The sequence below is a fragment of the Falco rusticolus genome, chromosome 1 (assembly GCF_015220075.1).
Source record: "Falco rusticolus isolate bFalRus1 chromosome 1, bFalRus1.pri, whole genome shotgun sequence".
NCBI lineage: Eukaryota > Metazoa > Chordata > Aves > Falconiformes > Falconidae > Falco > Falco rusticolus.
The window spans coordinates 110,676,619-110,696,312 of NC_051187.1; the positions used below are offsets into that span (position 1 = coordinate 110,676,619).

Genomic DNA, 19,694 nt, shown 5'->3' on the forward strand with positions numbered 1-19,694 from the left:
TCAGGCTGGGAAAGACCTTTTAAGACCATGCAGTCCAACCGTTAACCCAGCACTGACAAGTCCATCACTAAACCATGTCCCCAAGTGCTGCATCTACATGCCTTTTAAATACCTCCAGGGACGGTGACTCAACCACCTCCCTTGGCAGCCTGTTCCCATGCTTGACAGCCCTTTCAGTGAAAAAACTTTTCCTAATCTCCAATCTAAACCTTCCCGTGCAACTTGAGGCTGTTTCCCCTTGTCACCTGGGAGAAGAGACCGACCCCCACCCGCCCACAGCCTCCTGTCAGGCAGTCGCAGAGAGCGATAAGCCCCCCCAGGCTCCTTTTCTCCAGGCTAAACACCCCGGCTCCCTCAGCCGCCCCTCACAGCACTTGTGCCCCAGCCCCTTCCCCAGCCCCGCTGCCCGTCTCTGGACACGCTCCAGCCCCTCAGTGTCCCTCCTGCAGCAAGGGGCCCAAACCTGAACACAGGATTCCAGGGGCGGCCTCACCCGTGCCCAGTGCAGGGGGACGGTCACTGCCCTGGTCCCGCTGGCCACGCTGCTGCTGACACAAGCCGGGATGCTGCTGGCCCTCCTGGCCACCTGGGCACGGTGCTGGCTCATGCCCAGCCGGCTGCCCACCAGCACCCCCAGGCCCTTTCCCCCCAGGCACTTCCCAGCCGCTCTGCCCCGGCCTGGAGCGCTGCGTGGGGCCGGTGTGACCCCAGGGCAGGACCCGGCACTCGGCCTTGTGGAACCTCATCCAAGTGGCCTGGGCCCGTGGATCCAGCCTGCCCAGACCCCTCTGCAGAGCCTCCTGCCCTCCAGCAGATCAGCACCCCTGCCCAGCCGGGTGTTGGCTGCAGACTCGCTGAGGGTGCACTCGATCCCCTCGCCCAGATCATTGATGAATTCCTCCTGCTATGTCTTGTCACCTGCCTCTTTTAAAATTTTCATTCAACATCTCCATCTATGTGGGTCAATGCCTGCCTCTGTTTTTTTTAATTCTTGCCTAAGTTTCTCGTACCCTCTCACTTTTAAAATTATCTTTTTGTGTTTATGTGTCAAGGTTCTGGCAGCGGTGGTGCTGCAGGGCTGGCTGCTGTGGCAAGACACCAGGGGCTGCCCTCAGTGGATGGAGCCAGCTCCAGCCGGCTGCAATAGGGACCTGCCAAAGCTGAGCCACAGTTCCCCAGTGCTGAGCAGAGGGGAAGGATTGTCAGACTGCTACTCCCCAAGCAAGGTGCCTTCACCAGAGTGTAAAAAGCAGCGGTGTTCCTGCCCGCTGTCCTGTCAGACTGGCCCATGAGGGAGCTGCCTGGCAGCTGGCCCGAGACAGAAGAAGAGAAGGTGAGCTATGCAACTTGTTTTTTATATGTCTTGTAAAACGAGCTAATTCCTTATGGCCAACAGGAAATGTGTCCATCTGTACTAGAACTGGGTTTGAGAGATACATGGAAATAAGTTCTTGCTGTAATTATGAAGGTCTAGTGCCTCCGTTTGTAGTAGGAAGGCTCTGTGGGGAAAAGGAGTATTTGGCTCCTTATAAGGGCTAGGAATAAATGTGGTTTCATAATTCAGAAGCCAGGATGTTTTGTGCAGCTTCCTGTAAATCTTTGGGAACACAAAGGAAACAACATTTCCTGTCTTCTCCTCTAGCCTTCTCCATTTCCCATGAAACTGCTTAACCACTTTGAGATTTTGCCTCTACTACCCAACATTACTGGCCTTTGCAATCAGGTTCCTCACCCTGTAGGGGTTCTGTAGTATGCTTTTCTACTGATAGTTACACAAGATAAGGACAGTGGAAGTATCAGAAACTTGCCGGCTCTCAGCTTCCCTAAACCAAATCAGTCACGAGGATCTTTCTACAGGTTAGAGGAAAGGAGAAGTCACTCCCCTTACTACACAGCACAGGCGACTTTCAAGTCAAGGAGAGCTAACAGTGTACAGCTCAGTCAACGCTTCAGGGTGTGACCGGTTTTAAAAAAAAAAGGGGAATGAGAGTCTTTTTCAGTCTTGTCCTTTCAGCTTTTAGGTTTCCAGTGTAAATAAAATGGATTTCTATTAGTTCTAGTTAAATTATCATCCTTTTAATAACACTTTCTTCTTGCTACATGTATCAAAGATTTTTTTTAAAGTGTTCCTAAGAAATTTAGCCTTGTGGTACTTCTTTTTGTTGTTTTTTTTTTAACCCACTGGTGAAAACTGGCAGTGCCTATCAAAACAGGCTCTTCTATAGAAACCTGCAATTTTTTTTAATACATGCACCATACAAACCTTTATCAAGTAATCAACAGAAACCATCTTTATTTAACATGTACTTTTTAACACACCAGAATAAAACCAAGAAACTTTCTCCAAAAATCTGACTGTAGTTTTGGACCTTTCTTACTTTGGAAGAGCTATACAGTCAATTTATTTAAATGTGTTTAACTTCTGGACATAAATTATTTTTAAGAATCCAAGCAAGGCTACAGATTTATTTTAATAAAAGGAAACCTCAAGAGATCTGGCTAGCTTTTGTTGCTTTCTGAAACTTAGATTTTTTTTTATCTAATATTTATGAATATACTGCACAACAAAATAAGTATTCTTATATAACTTATTTATGTACATATGTTTGAGGAAGGAATTAGCATTTTACTTAGTGTCTAAATCAGGAAAACTACTTTCTAGATGTAAAAAACCCAATTTTCCCTTTTATTTTGTCAGAAGGCATACATAATAGATACTGCCCCCAAATCTCTCTTTGCTCCTACCTTACAAGCAAAGTAAAACAAGCAGCTCTGTTTTAAATTCCCCTCTCCCCTTCTCAGATAAGTTAACCTTATACATAAAAGCCTCTTATTTAGGAAAAATATTAAGGTTTGTTCTGTATAACTCTTCACTTTTGCCTGCAACAAGCAGATGTTAAGGAATAGATTAATCAAACCTAAATGTCATTTGGAGTAACATTAGCCAACAGTTCAGGTGTAATGTAGGCAGAAAAAAACAGGGTCTGAGTTCTCTGCCAGGCAGTGTTCATTCTTGGTGAGTATATGCTTTTTCATAGCTCCACTGTAGCCTATTTAATGTTCTACTTTTGATTTTGCTTCAAATTTACATTATTTAGCTAGCTCTAAGTATTTACACCACAGTGTAAATCTAGGTGCAGGCAGCCTTATACCTCATAGACAATATTTTCCTTAGAACCCTGGCTTACGTGAGGACTCTGTGTTGTCCTGTTCCCTTGTATGAATCTGGATTTCTTCCCTTGTATGAATCCAGATTTCTTCCTTTGTGGGTCCTTGTTATTTAGAAATACTTTGAATAGTTTAAATCCCACTGTAGCAAAACATTACGGCGTAACACATAAATTACGAAGAAAAAACTACTGCTAGCATGGATTGCTTCCCAGTGTTCATAATAACAGGGTAGCACGCTGCATTTCCAGTCCGTCACCTCTTTCTTGTCTTACTTGCTGTAGCCACAGCCTTTTGCTGTGGCTCTCCCCCTCCCCAGCAGCGGGGAACAGGCAGGGAAGGGAGGTGCCAAGAAGCCTTACCTGCCTTCTCCCCAGAAAGTCACCATCCATGTCCTCCTGCTGCTTTGGAGCGTGGATTGGAGAGATTCTGCACAGGCAGAGCCAAAGGTACTAAGAGATCTATGGCTGGAGGTGTTTTAAAGAGCAGAAAGCTGTTTAGATGAAAATCATGGTCTCTCTGTGCAATTAAATCTGGTCTCTGTAGGGCATAGAGACCGGTTGTTATATTCTGCCTCTTCATTTTTTACTTCTGCAGATTGAATGGGGAGGGGGGGTGTGTGCAGATAGCGCCTGCAATCCATAATCCTTGGCCCTTTTAGATTACACTTCAGTGGATTATTCAGATTTACCTGGTTTAGGACATTTCTGTGTAAAATATTTGCATTGCACAAAATCTATTCTTTCTACTTTTTTTTTTTCCTAAGAAAATAACTGATTATCAATGTTTTATTTGAATGTGTGTTTCTCAGTTCTCTGAATTCTTTTTCCAGTGTTCTATATAACAGTCTGAAATTTATCCATAAAACTCGTAATTTTCTGACTGTAGTGAGTTTTCCTGAAACTGGGATATCATGCATCTTTTTATACAAGCTTGCTTTATCTCTGATGCTTTTCTTAAAGCTCTGATTCTTCCATAAAAGATCATTTTGTAAAAGTGTCCTAGTGAGGTTATTTCTTGCCAAATTTTCTATGGTGCACGTTAAAGCCTCTCTCTCTCTGCCACCAGCTCAGCTACAGTTAATCATGCAATTTAGTCTGATGATAATTTATTCTAGCTAATGATGCATGAGATGTAAAAAGCCCAAAGGAGGAGTTTGGAGGACTGGAAATGAGGAGGGGAAAAATTCCCAAACCAAACATTCCTGCCTTTTTTCCTTGCAAACTCAGCATATCTTATGCTGAAATTACTGAGACACCATGGAGCCCTGCTTTTTTTACAGCCTTTTGGTGGTGGAATCACACTTTAAATCATTCTGCAGAAGCATGACTTAGTTAACACTTCATTATGCAAGAAGATTTCCACTATGCTGTAGTTGGCAGAAAAATCTGACTTTCCTCATGCATTTTATCCATCACCCACTTCAAATTAAGAAAATGTGACTTTAAAAGTTTTTGTCTAGAAAGCAGATGGCTGAATGTCTATTTACCCAATCGTCAGTTGTCCTAGGTGGATATGTTAAAAATATGAAAGAACAGATACCACAGTTAAATTATTATATTTCTGTGGTTTGGGGTTTTGGTTCGTTTTTGTGTTTGGGTTTTTTTTTTTCCCTTCAAGGAATAGATATTTTATTGTAAAGCATTATTTGAAGAGTAACGTGCTTCATCTCAAGGATCAAGAGTGGCTCACGGTACAATTTTACAATGTGACTTGTTAAATTAATGTAGTAAATGAAGAATATGGTTATTTACCCACATAAGGGTTTTCAAATTGTGATCTTCAAACTACCAGTTGTCTGACGCATCATAGTAACCGGCACATACATAGTCCCAGGGCCAAATAATCTCTTTTACAACTTGTGTTAAGATAATGGGAGCCTCCAAAATATTTGAGGGTAGCAAGTGGTGTAGGAAATCTGGCAGTCATAATCTTAGTGGAATTTTTTTTTTTCAAAAAGAAGACTTATTGATAGAATAATACTACAGAGAATGATAGAATGATAGAATTGTTTAGGTTGGAAAAAACCTTTGTGATCGTCAAGTCCAACCATTAACCCAGCACTGCCAAGATACCCAGTCCCCAATGACATTCACGCTCTTCTAACGCTGGGATTCAAGCCTCTAAAAACATGTAGATACTTATGTTTATTTTCTACAGCTGAACTGCAAACTCTTTATTCAGTTTTTGCTCCTCTCTTTAAGCAAGACTTCAATTTACAATATTTATAAATTCAGACGGTGAGGTTCTATGCAGCTGAATGATAGCTTCTCTTTTAATTTTGTATCCTTTTAAGATACAAACAAGTTAAAAAAGAGATCCTTTTTAAATGGATAAATACCCTTGCCATTCCACTGGAAGCGTACTCAGAAGAAAAGAGGGGGGAAAAAACCACCGATGGCATTGCCCTCAAAACCAGTCCAGCTGCACTGCCAGAATTCGCAAACCTGCGCCTTGCCCTTTTTTTTTGGATCTCTTTCAGCTAAATATGGTGTTCTAACTGAAGATACCTCAGTGTATTCCAATAGGCATGGGCTTACACAGAATGACTTCTCAAGGCTGGGCTCAGGTCTTTAATAATGTAATACACTGACAAAGAAATTTCTGAAATATTTTACAGGAATTGCCATCAAGAAGTCATCCAGTCCACTTCCCTGCTGTAAATATTTTTAGACCCATTTATGTAATTTGTTGAATAAGGAGTGTAGTGAATGTTGTAGAAAATCCCTGCTACTCTTATATTGTCTATTTTGCATTCTGCTAACACACAGGGTTTTTTTTCTGCTGATGTGACAGGGTATCTTAAAATATTTGTAAACCAATGGCCAAAATGAGACAATTTTTAACCATATCCTGAAGTACCTCTTATTTCAAAATGTCACATTATACTTTTATAAACTGCCTATATACATAGAAAGAAGCAACTAAAAGGTAGCCTCTGGTCTGTATTTCTTGAAGAAAACAATTTTACCTTACATTAAATCAGTCTGTTAATTGGTTCCATCTTTAAAATCCTCATGACAATGTAGATTCTGCTTTGAAAACTGACATCTCCTCCAAGAAAGAAACCCACATAGTAGTGCATAAATTTCACACAATTTGAAAAGAAAGACTGCCAGAAATGAAACAGAAGGATTAAGATTAAACTAGGTTGCATTCATATGTCTAAGTTAAAATTGTGAGTAGCCTTTCTGTGGAGATAACGGAAACTCAGATGGACATGACCCTGAGCCTGTACAACTCTTGATTCTAGGAAGAATATAGAGTCATTGAGTAACTTGGGTTGGAAGGGCCTTCAGGAGGTCACCTGCTTCAGGTTCCTGCTCAATGCAGGTCTGTGTTCAAAGGGCAGTCGGGTTGCTTAGGGTCTTAGGCATTCAATTTTTTTGAATTTTCAAGGTTGCGGGCTCCACAGCCTCTCTGGGAAACATGTGACAGCATGTAACACCCAGCTCTGTCCCTGCCTAGCCACAATCTTTCTACTGCACAGCCCACCCCCACTTCCAGCCCCAATATACAGCCCACCCCCACTTCCAGCCCCACCCCCACTTCCAGCCCCATACACAGCCCACCCCCACTTCCAGCCCCATACACTTCCTTTTACACATCCGAACTTGGGAGTTTCCTGCTCAGCCAGTCCAGCCGCCTGCTATCTACACCCATTTTCCTGCAGTTCAGGACGGCCTCTCCTCTGCATTCGGGAGGCTAGCCTCCAAGGCTGGCCAGCTCTCCTTGGCTCTTGGCTTTTCAGAGCACCCTCCCACGAGATCCTGGCTGCTAGCTGCCTCCACAAGCTGAAGTTTGGAATTTTCATTCTGCCCCTGCTGCTTCTGCTCTCTTGCTACTGCTACTATTAGCTCCCTTCACTTTTGAGGGAAAAAAAATAATAATTGTAAGGCAAGAGCCAGTAAAGTAGATCTCAAACTGTGCAAATACACTCAGTTTTTAAAATTGCCGACACTGGATTAGAATTTTAGCTGCTGCACGGTATTACATCCAGTTGCCTTCACACTGTAAAGATGGCATAAGCTTACTCCTTGTTTTTCAAAGTGTCAGTTTCCTTGGAGGAGAGGAAAAGGTCATGAAACAGTTGCTCCTTCATGTCTGTGACTGTGCCACATGTGCTCATGGACTGCGAGAGAGGAAAAAGTGGCCTGCCAGATTCAGAGAGCAATTTGCCCTGCTTCTGTCTGTGCTTGAGAGAAGGTTATGGATATTTATTTTTTGTCTGATTATTTTTAGGCTGCCTTTGAATTTCAAACGCCCTGAGATCTGACAAAAGCTGTGCTGGCCATTCTCTGAACTGTAATCCTCCCCAACCGATTCTTTGCTGGCCCTCTCCATGGCATTTCGGTGAGAGCACAGCAGATTCGTTTCCGTCTTCCAAATGGAGCACCCCAAAAGCTGTCATCTGCTTTCTGTCATCTGGTATGTCATGACATAATTCCAACTGCTTGCTCTTTTTTAACCCTTTCTCGCTCCACATGTGATATAGAATTGTCTTTCCTCCTCTCTCTGCTGTGGGTTTTTGCGTTGCCTGTCTCTGCCTTTACCTCTAGAGAGGAAGGTTTCTAGAGGGAAGATTTCACATAGAATATAAAGAGATTTGGTTCTCAGCCCAAGTGCTCAGTACTCCTCTGAAAATAAACGTGCTTTCCATCACCACTGAAGAGTCTTTAAAAAAATTTTTTCTGTATGAGTAAATCTACTTATCTCAGCATTTGAGGACCCACATTTTATTTTAAACAACAGAAGAATCAAGCAATAAAAAAAAATTATTGAAGTGCTGAAATTGGCAGTGATAAAGCTGGTATTTTATTAAATATAACCTATTTGGAACCTATTTAAGTGACTGGTAAAGCGTTTAAAACGTATTCAGTATTTACATAAAATTTGACTTCATATGGTAGAAGCCTTCCTATTGTGGTTCCCAGGCAGAGCACAGTTATTGGAATTCATTGCTTGGCTGGTTCTTTGAGGGGTCAATTTCCAGTAGTTTCCCCATGACTGGTAGGATCTGAAGGCACTGAGGAAATCCCGATGAAGACAGCTGACCACATTGCATCACAACTGATGCAAATTAATTGAGCCCAATTTATGCAGGGCTACATTTACTTGCAAGAGAGCTAAGCTTTGGTCCCTGCAATAAAAGCAAAATGTCAGGGAGGAAAGGTCAGAGACAGACTTCAGAAGTTGCTGCGGAGAAGAATCAGTTATTTCAGCTCCCCACTTTAAACCTGAACTCAGTAATATTCTTCCCTACGTTGTGGGTTTTCCATAGGGATCTCCCAGTTTGTTGAAGGAATAACCAGGCTGGAGAGGGAATGGTTGAAGGTAGTAAAGCAACATGTCAAACCCCTTTTTTCCACATTATAAATTCAACTGTCTGGGAGGAAACCACCTCATGACTTGGAGCACTTTAGGGCGAACATTAATAATAACGAATTCTAATTGGTCATTATTGCTTGAACAGAAAATATCGGATTTCATTTTCACCAGGAGGAAATGAAAATGTCATGTACTGTAATATGACAAGCATGGAATTTACAGTAGTGATATGTACTTGTAATTACCTTTATATGTGTAAAGGCACACAAAGCAGAACACCAGGGAGGCTGTTTTACAACAGATTTAATCAAGAGAACATCCACGTCTCCTCGTAAACTTACTTAACCAACTTTGAAAAAAGAATGGAGTTGATTAGACAGGTTAATGGGGTGATGTCTTTATAAATGACAGATGGCCACGTTAGAACAGAAAGTTGTTCACTCTCCATTTTTTATTTTATTTTACTTATGAGACTATTTTACTGCTTTTTTACTTATGAAACATTGCTCATACATTTTTGATTAGCAGTGGTTCACTGAAAAAAAAAGCAATTTCCAATGCAACTGAACTTTCAACTGGATGGATGTTGTCATTATGCTTAAGTGGCAATAATCAAAACGAAAATACAAAATGAATTTTTTGGAATTCCAGGTCCTTATAAACATTCTGACCTCCCCACATTGGCCTGCAAATGGAGAAAAGTGCTTACAGATTTGCAAGCTCATAAGAACGTAACAAAGGAACGTAACATGAAGAAAGAAGGTAGCTTTTTTATGATAAAGGGAACCCATTAGTAGTGAATTTGACAAAGTAATTAAAAAATTAGAATTCAAAAAAAGGCAAGAGTCTTGGAAAAAAAATCCGCCTTGGACATAATGATTTTATCTCAGAATTATCAAAGCGTAGAATGTGGAATAGCCTTGCTTGTTAGTCTTCGCTCAGATATATGAGGTATCACACAAACCGTACTAACTGAAGGAGGATTCACTGAGTACCTACACAAAGACCTCTGGTACGTGCTCTGGGGACCCTGGCCAGGCTTGAAGAAGAAGAAGTGCAATAGCTGAAGTCGTTGTTGAAAGCCACCGCCACAGCAGCGGCTCCTGGCTCTTTCCCGGACAGCAGGCTGCTTGGCAGAGGTCTGTGTGCCGGCATGTGCCACAATCAGTGAGGCTCTGCCTAAAGGTTTCCAGTGCCCGCTTGGCTGTTAGATAATCACAATCCTGTGATTCTTTTTGCAGCATTCTCTCATCTCTCTACTCCCATATGAAAAATGGCCATTCCTAACCAGCCTAGAAATAATGACAAAATCATGTGCATTGCTAACCTTCTACTCTTTTTGCCTCCTCCTTTGGCATTTGTCACTGATCTGAAGCGTACAGCTTCCTCATCTGATGTGGGTACTTGATTAAAACAATCCTATCAAACATCTCTCTAGCCTTCCAGACAAGAATTCGAAAACCAAAGTCTATCAGGAATGTTTTATCTTGAAAATTTCTGTGTGAATTTAGGATTTATGAGAAGCACTGGACTAAATTTTGGAAAAACTCTGGATCCGTGGGGCCTTTGTGCATTTATCAGGATTGAAGTACCAGTGCAGTGAAACAATCCTTAAGTATGTATGTGAAACTCTGCAGTAGATAGCAGTAATGAAAGATGATTCTAGATACTCATTCAGGACAATGTGGCTGCAGCAAGTCAGAATCTGGCTCAGAATTTTTGCAAGCTTTCCAAGTGCTAGCATACTGATGATTTTTGAATAAAGTACAATAGTGTATCACAAGTTTAATTTCATTTATCTGTAGATAAATTTCCATAATGGTGGCTAATCCTCATTAAGGGGAACAGATTAGCTTATCCCTTAGCTAGGTGAGCAGGTGGCTGGCAGCTGCAGAGAGGTAGTGGTCTAGCTTTTAGTGGAAACGTTATAATCGGCAGGTTTGGGTGATAGTTTGAAATCATATTTAAGTTACTACACAACTCAATCGACTTGTCCCACAATTCAGTCTTATTAACACAAAGAAAATAATTTTCACACAGGGTATTCATCTAGGTAATAGCTGTGACTGGCTTTGTGTTCCGTTTTGGCATTTCCAACAGATTAATTGCTGTAACGTCAGTAGCACCACTTATCAGTGAATTACCATCTGGTCCAGCGTTGCCAAACTGAGATGGACATCGTGCCATGGAAATTGTTAAGATCTACCTTTGCTCAATTAATTTCTTAAGTTCAGTCAAACTTTTGCCACGTCATAATACCACATCCAACCCCGTCTGCCAGATTCCAGATTTTCTGCAGAGCTCCTATTTTCCTCAGAGTTAGCTAGACACTCACAGCATTTTGAGGAGGAGGTACGATTTTTTTTTGTTTTCAGTTGGTGCTGACTGGAGTAATGAGATCAGTGGTGGATCTCTGGTGTCATAAATGTAGTAGGGATAGGATGTAGGGGATAATATAGAAAGGATTATGCAAAAAGATTTGTATCTTCAGGAAATACTAACTTTCACAATGCCTGATGCTTAACTGTAAGCTATTGTCTGCCAGCACGTGGCTGCCTTGCAAAGTACTCAGTTTGAGTGCCTTGATATACAAAATACCATAGCTCATCTATTCAGACAATCCTTGATCACTTTATTGTGATTTCTTAAAGTAAGTAAATATGTAAAAGAATGTTCCTTGCTATATGGTTATTATAATCCTATGGAAGACTGCAGTTTAGAAGAGCCTGGTAAATGCTGCAGTCTTCTAAATCTTTTCACTCTCTTTTCGTTCCGTTCCTAAAACACCGATTCCCTTGATTCTTTACTTCTCTGTATGGGCTGTTTCCCTGTTCACCTCCTTGCCATTGATCCCTGTTTCTATTAAAACAGTCTCTTTGTCCCCATGGCTTCCACTTTCTGCGGTTCTGTTCTCTGTTAAATTCACCTCACTGTTTTGATACAGTCCCTCTCCTTCCTTCCAGGACATGAAGATCACCTCCTCTTACTTGTCCTGCTCACCCTCCTACACTCAGTCCTATCAAACCTCCCTCCAACAGAGCCTCCTCCCTCTGAATCTGTGCAAGTACCTCTTCTCTGCAGGGAGAGCTATACTGAAAAGGAAATGAGGTGATAAAAAATCGTGTGACAGATTAAAATGCAAGTTAATTAGTTAGTACTTATAATATAGAAGTTTCAGGCGAGCCAAAGTCAATACAGATCCAAAATATATAAAAGCTATTTAAAAAGAAGAAAAACAAATACAGCACGAATTCTCAGAGACACCACCCAGCACCACCTTTTTCTTTTTGTGCTGCTTTTTTTTCAGTTGCTGCATGCTCGCTGGGAAACAATGGCTTAGCCAAAATCCTCAGGCTTTTCTGTTCTCTTCTGGTTTTACTTCAGCATTGTGATCCAGAGAAGTACTAAAAGCCAGAGAGAGATTACATAGCTTATGCGTTCATTACAAGAGCATCTCTGATCTTTGCAGTTGTAACTATACAATGGAGCTGAAAGACTGAAGCATCACAATAGGTACTGTTTCAATAACAATAATAAAAATAATAATAATTCAAGGTTTTCTTACTAATTTCTTTCTGTGATGTAGTAAAGGCCTGTAACTGCATTTACTCTACTCCACAGATCTTAATCCAGTCTCTGTGAGAAGTGATTTGTTGCGGATTTCAAAACATCCTCTGAGATCATACTAGAGTTTTACACCAAAACCCTCTCATAATCCCTCTCAGAACTCTAATATGAAGCTATTTCTAGCTCTTTTGCTTCTTTTGAACTCTTTGCATTCAGTTCTTGCCTTTTAAATAGCAAAATCAGGTTTGGCTGAAGAGTTTGAATATACCTGAGAAATGACTGCAGTGCAAGGCAGGTGTAATAAGGTGGGTGGGTACAGCTGCTGCCAGGCCAGGAGCAGCTGCTTCCAGAAGCTCACAGAAGCCTTCGGGTCCAGCACAACAAGGCAGGTAAGTGCAGGCTCCAGGCCACCTTCCTCCAGCACACTCTGCAAGCGTACAGGTACCTGACCTGATGAATATGGCATTTGAACTCAGGTTTTGGTGAATAGGGCCTTACTAAAGAAATGTGGTTTGTCGTGTCTTCTGTACGCTAATATTATACACCTTTGTTCTGCTCAAACACAGCGCAGGGTTAACTACCAAAGCAGAAAACAAAGAAAACATGTCTTACAGAGCTGCCAGAAACTGGATTCTTAAGAACTTTTACAACAACAATTACACCTTTTAGTGCAAATGAGGGAGTGGAAAAAAGGCTAACAAAATAAGGGCGTATGACTCAAAAGGAAAAGTCAGGAGTGCTCATTAAAAACAGTGCACCATGAGTTGTTTCATAAGTTTATTCAGAATTTGCTTTGGTAAATGTTCATGAGATATTTCCTGATATGGCTTGGATAGAGCAAGCAATTACGCTGACATTCTGAAGATCCTTTCTGAGCTGAAGGAACCAAATAAATGAGCTAAAGCAGCTTCTTCAGCTCAGTACCAGAATGATTTCCTCAGCGAATGGAAATGCATTTTCTAATGTCACCTAGCTGAGACTCATTAAGCATTCAATTATTAATTCAGTGCCTTTCAAAACACTGATAGCAGCAATCTGCCAATCATGAACATGTGATGCAAATGAAGAGATACGCTGATTACACTTCTAAACAAAAATCAGTAAAATTCACCATATGCATTTTAAAAAAAAAAATTGCTTTACTTTACTCCCCACACTAGCTAGTAACACACGAGAAAAGATACCCCCGAGTCTTCTCTCCCTGCAGCTGAACAGTCCTAGCTCTCTCAGCTTCTCTTCTTGCATCCGATGCTTGAGTGGCCTCACCATCTTTGTGGCCTGTCACAGGACCCACCCCAGTACACCCATGTGTCTCTCACACTGGGGCGCACAGAATGGGACACGGCATCCTGGATGGGGTCTGCTCAGTGCCAAACAGAGGGTTCGGAAGACTTGATTAGAGCTTCTAAACAAACACATGTGGTAACACTTTAAATAGGTTATTTAAACAAAGTATATTTTTCTTAAAATCAAGTTCAGAGACTTTACCGGTACTTTCTATAATATGTTATGGCATTCATTCCCGGTCTGGGGTTTAAGTTCATTTTTAATCCATGCTTTGTGATTTTCTTTTGGGTTGTAAGGTTTAGAGAAAACTTTGTCATTTTTTATTCCCTTAGCTCAACATTTCCAGTTTGATTGTGGAAGGTAGAACCAGCATTAGACTTGCACTCACACTGGGGAACTCAGGGCAAAGGATTAAGACAAGGTTTACTCCCAATTCTCAGCTATACTTTAAATAACTTTTATCTAATGTAGTCTATTTCTCCAGATCCTGGGTGGTGGGGTTTTGGCAACTACCTTGGTTGCTTGAACATAAAACCAGCCCAAATAGAGAACAGATCGCCTGGAGAATTTGATGTTGGTTTTACATGGCTGAAAAATCAAATTAAAACAATTGTCTTTGGAACCCTAAACTGGCAGTCTGCTGAACATTACCGGCCTTGACTGATGCACATACCCCATTGCCTTTAACACTCGAGACCAGTCAAGTGCAAAAACGTGTACTTAGCCTGTTTAAAGGCTCAGATAAAAATTGTGTCTTCCTTATAAGAGGGAGGATATTACTTTAGGAAACTACAGGTTGTTGGAAGAAGGGTTCGCCGGAGTCAAGAAGACGCTCAATATGAGTTATGCACCTTGCTCAACTTTATCAGTTTCTAACACTACTTACATAGAACCGATACACATGCATATTCGTAAAGCAGAAATATAACTGGTTAGTAGTCTCTAAACGCGCGCGGTTCTCACACCCCTAATTATCATGACTAAAATAAGCATTCTATCCACGTAGCTAATTGTGTTGCTGTGCTTCAGCCTTGTAGTTTGTTACTCCCTATTTTCCCATACCGGTCCCCATCTTTCTTGGCCCTGCACCTGCTTTCCCAGCAGCTGTATCTTGTTACAGCCACGGCCTGTTGGCACAACGTAATTACTTGGTCTCAGGACTCAAGAATAGCTCAAGGCCACCTTTCTCGTTAACTTCAGCACAGCAACTTCAGTACAATTCTGATTGCAGGCCTATTCTAATACCAGGCCTGGATTGTGCAGATCTTCAGAGATTCTAAGGCCATGCTTCTGCAGCCATTCTTCTACAACAGGTGATTCAGGAAGCCAGGGAAGCTCAAGCAACAGACATGAGAAATCTAAAACACACGTAAGAAATGCATCAGGAGACTCTAAGATTAATATGTCAAGATTACACAGTGTGTGTATAACCACGCAAGCTCACTGTAGCTTTGTAAAGACTGAACGTGTCAGCACTACAGTTCTAAAAATTTCTAATTCTGAGGAAAAAACTGCAGATGTTTCCTACTCAAATTAGAGATTATCATCTCTTCCTAATGATGTATGCATGTATGTATGTAACTAAGGGAGACAAGGAAAGAAAGGCAAGATAAAAGGAGCTCACTCCTTTCTTAGGACTTGGAAATTCAAACAGGAAAGCACCTATGAGATGCTCTAGTCTTGACATACATTCTCTGGATAAACATAACAATGTAAGAAAATTATATAGGAAAGGAATGGAAAAAGCATTATAATAGAACATGTTCCAGATTGTCTTTTCTTTTTGCCCCAAAACCATGGGAAATTTGATACCAACACACACAACGTATGATGTTCCTAAACCAGGCCATGGCCAAGTTAAAATATTATTTAATAATAATATATCAAGTTATAATAATAGTTAATACGTAATAATTACGATCTTCTTTAGCATGCTTATCAGAAACATTGCACATCACTTCAGAAAGCCATTTTCCAGGAGAACTGTGGTTTGATTTTTGTTTGCATCTTTTTTGTGTAAACACAGTCAGGGAGGCATACATTTAAACAATTTTGTCGCAAACATGATGCAATATCAAGAACAAGGTGAAATTTTTATTTACCAGACAAAACACCCATTGGCCTCTTTGGAATTTCACTAGAGTCAGATTTCAAAACACGGAATTTTTTTACCTAAAGGTTCATTCCCTTTCCCTCCATAGAATTAAAAAAATGACAGCTGTTTATATCACAGAGGATGTTGATCATATTTGTGAAGTGTTAAAATGTACTTAAATTTATTTTTTTGTCCTATATCTATCTGCCTGTCTGCAAGTTAACGCCCAGGTCCCTGAAATGGTCCTTCCTTGGGAAGCCTTTGATGCCGTCATGTTGCTGTGATACTTTGTTAATAAAACTCATAAGCTTGCCTGCCTGTTCCACAGCCGCTATGAGGTCACGCAGTCCTTAGAATAATCCTTATTAACGCAAGCAGTCTTGTTAAAAATGCAGAGCGGAAGACTCCTTGAATGAAGAGTCCAGAGGAGCAGACCCTCTTAATTCTTTATTGCAAGAGATTCACCATATTCATATACACAAATGGGTTTACTTAAGCGGTCAAACAAAAGGTTCATTGCATCTGAGATAAATATACGCTCGTATTTGTAGCTCAGGTCACCTCAGAAGGGAGCACAGAAAGGGCACCGATTCTGGTGCTTTGCAACCACCAGTAGCAGGACCGGCGGTTTTACGTGGAGGTTTCCAATGCGGATTTTCGTTGACAGTTTGCATGTGCAAGCGTATGCGCTGATGGCAGGTACAGCTGCTGCACCCAGAGTCTGCTCCCCGCCTTTAATAAGGGGACTTTGCTCCCTCCGCAGCGCGCATCCCGCTGATTTTCGGGTGCCATCCGATGGGGCGCTACGGGCTGACCCTCACGGCAGCTCCCGGCAGGTGCGGGACGGAGGGACGAGGGCAGAGGGGGGGTTGCGAAGGCAGGTGCTGCGGGGCGGCAGCGGTGCCGGCAGGGGCACCTCCCGCCCGGCCTGCCCCTGCGCCCAGAGGCAGCCCCGGGCTCCCGCCCCCGCCGCCGGGCCGCCCCCGCCCCCTCAGCGCGCCCGCTCCCCTCGGGCGCTGCACAAGCTCCGGCCGGGAGCGGCCGCCGCTCGGCGGGAAAAGCCGCTGGGCCGGCCCCGGGGAGCTGCGGCCCCCCCGCGGCTCGGAAGCCCGGCCCGGCGGCGGGGAGGGCAGGCGGCGCCTCTGCCTTCCCGCCCCCCGGGGACGGGACCGCCGACTGCGGGACGCCAGTGGGCTTCGGTACTCGGCGGGGGCTGAGGGGCGCCGGTTTTCAACATTGCCGCGTCCTTCGGTGAGACCGGGGGGCGTTTTGGGCGGGGGACCGCCGCCCGCCAGTGACACTCGCCCTCCGGCGGCGCCAAGGGGCTGCGTCGGGCCCCGGGCCGGCCCCGGTGGGCTCCGACAGGGGTGCCTCTCCCCGGCGGGGCGGGGGGCAGCCGCCCCGCTCCCCCTGCGGCGGGAGCCCTTACACATCCTCTGTCCCCCCCGAAGGCGCTGCCCGCTGTGCCACCCGCCTGCCGCTGTCCCCCCGTTTGCGGCCCCGAAGGTAGCGCGCGCAGCTGGTTTCGTTCCTGCACGCCGGTTCTGCGACTCCTATACGGTTTGTTTCATTCTTAAAAAAATACAAACCCAAACAAGCCGCCCCTCCCCATGAAAAAAAAATAAAAAAAAAATATTTGCTTCAGGAACGGCGGGCTTCAGTCACAGAACAGTGCAAGGAAGTTTGGGGCAAGTTGTTGCACGCAGCGCCAGGGCGGCCGCGCCCCCTCGGGCAGAGCAGCCCCGCCGAGGGCGCCTCCTGAGCAGGCGGGGGGGGCGGGAGGCGGCGGGGCTGAAGCGCTGGGTGAGGCTCCGGGGGGAGGACGGAGCGCTCCCGCCACCGCTCCCGCGGCCCCAGCCCCCCCCTCGCCCCCCTCCCGCCGCCGCGCCCCGCTCACCTGGCGCACCTGGGCGTGCGCGAGCCAGCGGCACCCGCCCCGCGCGGCAGCGCCCCGCCCCGCCCCGCCCGAGGCGCGCAGGCGCACGGCCCCCCGCCCGGCAGTGCCCCGGCGGCGCGGCGCTGTCATGGCGGCGGCGAGCGGCAGCAGGAAGCGATGGGGCTGAGCGAGACCGCGGCGTGAAGCGGCGGCGGCTGCTGCTGAAACTTCGCGAGCCTGGGGAAGAGAGGGGCGGCTGGCGCTGCGCAGCCCGCCTTCCGCAGCCGGCAAGCGGGACAGAGCAGCCGCCTGCCGGCCCCGCAGCCGGGCGCCGGGGCAGCCCCGCGCCCCCTCCGCCGCGGCGCCGGGCAGCGAGCGGTGAGTGCGAACTTGCTGTGGCGGCGGGTCGCTGCACCTGTCCGCGCCGGCAGCCGGAGCGGCGGCGGTGCAAGAGCAGGAGTCGGAGGCGCGGGAGGCAGGGAGCCGGGAGGGAAGGAGGAGCGTATTCCCTTAGAAAAATAGATTTTTTTTAAAAAATAATTAAACTGTTCACGGCCGCGTTGGGAGCGCGGCGCTCGCCGTGCGGCGGGACTGCGGGGGAGCGAGCGCTCCCGTGGCCGCTTGGCCGGTGGGGGCCGGGGGCCGCAGGTGGGACCCTCGGGCCGGCGGGGAGCGCCTGACTCTCCGCCAAGTGACAAACACCCCGGGTTGTCCTTCAGGGCTGTAAATACCTGCCCGAGGGCAGAGCTGCGGACAGACGCCTCCTGCTGAGGAGAGAGCCGGGACTCCGAGGGCGCGTCCTCCCCCCCGCCCCCCCGGCGGCCGCGGGTTTCCTCAGGAGCCGGAGCCGAGGGGAGGCGCGGGCCGCCGCTCACCTGCGCGGGAGGCCGTGCGGCGGGCGGCCACAGCCCCGGCCGAAGCGAGCTAGCCATGGCGAGCGAGGGCAAACAAGCTGTGCAGCCGACAGGTGATGGAGGAGGAGGAGTGGGAAAAGAAGGAAACGCGGCGGAAGGGGGAAGCGGGCTGCAGCCTCTGAATCCGGGAGTCCCCATCCGAGGTATCAAGATGAAATTTGCTGTGCTGACTGGACTGGTGGAAGTCGGTGAAGTGTCCAACAGAGACATAGTCGAAACTGTATTTAATCTGGTAAGTCGATTGCTTTTTTGGGGGGGCAGGAGGGAAAAGGACAGCATGTGCGTGCAGAAGAATCCCGTGCTTTTTTGATGTTACTTTTCTGTCAGTATGTTTTTACGTGTTTGCACCTTCACCATGCTAGATTTCAGCTAGGTTCTTTTTATTTAAAGACCTCAGAAGCTGAAAATAAAGTATCTATATACGTTTAAACTTGAAATGGCTCTAAACAGCGTGCACCTTAGTTTGCCTCAGAGAGGTTGTTGCTTTATTTAGACTAAGTGTATTGTTATGTTTAAACATTCAACAGGTGTACTCAGCAGGAAAGTTAAATGTTGATTTAGTAACTCAAGCTGTCATCAAAATACACACGTTGTTGTTTTAAGTCAAAGCAACTTTTCCCATGAAGGTGTTTATGTCCCTTTTTGCTTCTTATTTGCTTTGGAAGTAGGCAGAGCTTTTATGTTCTGTGTATGGGGGCTGAGCGTGTCAGGGGGTGGTTCATGCAAATGCTTTACATTGCTTATTGGGAAGAGCAGAATGGGTTTTCAATGTTCTTTTTTAAATTAGGTAGTCAGCTGCTGGTTTTTGAATACAGTATGGATGCATTTAATACTTCGTAACAGATCTCACTGAAAATTGAGGATACAACTTTTCCTGTCGAAGCTGCAAACATAATACATACTGTTGAACTTCCTGGGCCACGTTTAAGACTATTAGGCTAGTTGTTAATGTTTGCTTGCTGAAGAAGACAAAACAGTAGGAGAAGAACTGTCTTTAAGTTTACAAAGATACTCTGCTACTATCAGAGATCGCAAAACATGTCTAAATGTACTCATTGTTCCTCCTTCTTCCTTTTAGTGAGCACCTTCGACTTTAAAACGGTGTGGTTTCTGACAAACCAGGAAGTGAGAGAATGTAATAGTGTAAAGCTCAGTAACAAGGAAATCTGAGGCAAAAGGCATACTGTTTTTTAAATGCTGTTTGCATTTCACTGATTTTCTTAGTAGTCTTTGCTACATGCAGGTTTTAATGGTCACTAAATGTGTGCTCTGTCTGATGTTTCTTTGATGTTATCTTCTTGGGTTATGATAAATGATTATTTTTTTGATATTTTCATATTAACAGGATATAATGCTTTCATTAACTGTTTGAATATAAGTCTCAATAGACAGGAATTGCAGTACTAGCAAAAATGAAGTGCAGAGCAGAGGTTTCGTGGATGCTTGAAGTATGACAAAG

The 19,694-nt window shown here is 44.6% G+C and overlaps 1 protein-coding gene and 1 long non-coding RNA gene across 11 annotated transcripts in view; both read left to right on the plus strand.

Moving 5' to 3' along the window:
• Positions 1-14,049, plus strand: part of LOC119151927 — a 30,830-nt gene extending 16,781 nt beyond the window's left edge. For 5 of the 7 annotated variants that reach the window (XR_005105611.1, XR_005105615.1, XR_005105612.1 and 2 more), the window contains one exon: positions 1,053-7,801. This is a non-coding gene — a long non-coding RNA (uncharacterized LOC119151927). Of the gene's footprint in view, positions 1-1,052; positions 7,802-11,803 lie in introns of those variants that run through there. The other 2 variants (XR_005105617.1, XR_005105613.1) reach the window with 2 other exon arrangements.
• A 3,406-nt stretch (positions 14,050-17,455) lies between these two features.
• Positions 17,456-19,694, plus strand: part of LRBA (LPS responsive beige-like anchor protein) — a 411,738-nt gene continuing 409,499 nt past the window's right edge. For 3 of the 4 annotated variants that reach the window (XM_037396332.1, XM_037396323.1, XM_037396341.1), the window contains exon 1: positions 18,252-18,467. In XM_037396332.1, coding sequence (XP_037252229.1) covers positions 18,252-18,467 — 216 coding nt within the window. Of the gene's footprint in view, positions 17,700-18,040; positions 18,468-19,694 lie in introns of those variants that run through there. The other variant, XM_037396311.1, reaches the window with a different exon arrangement.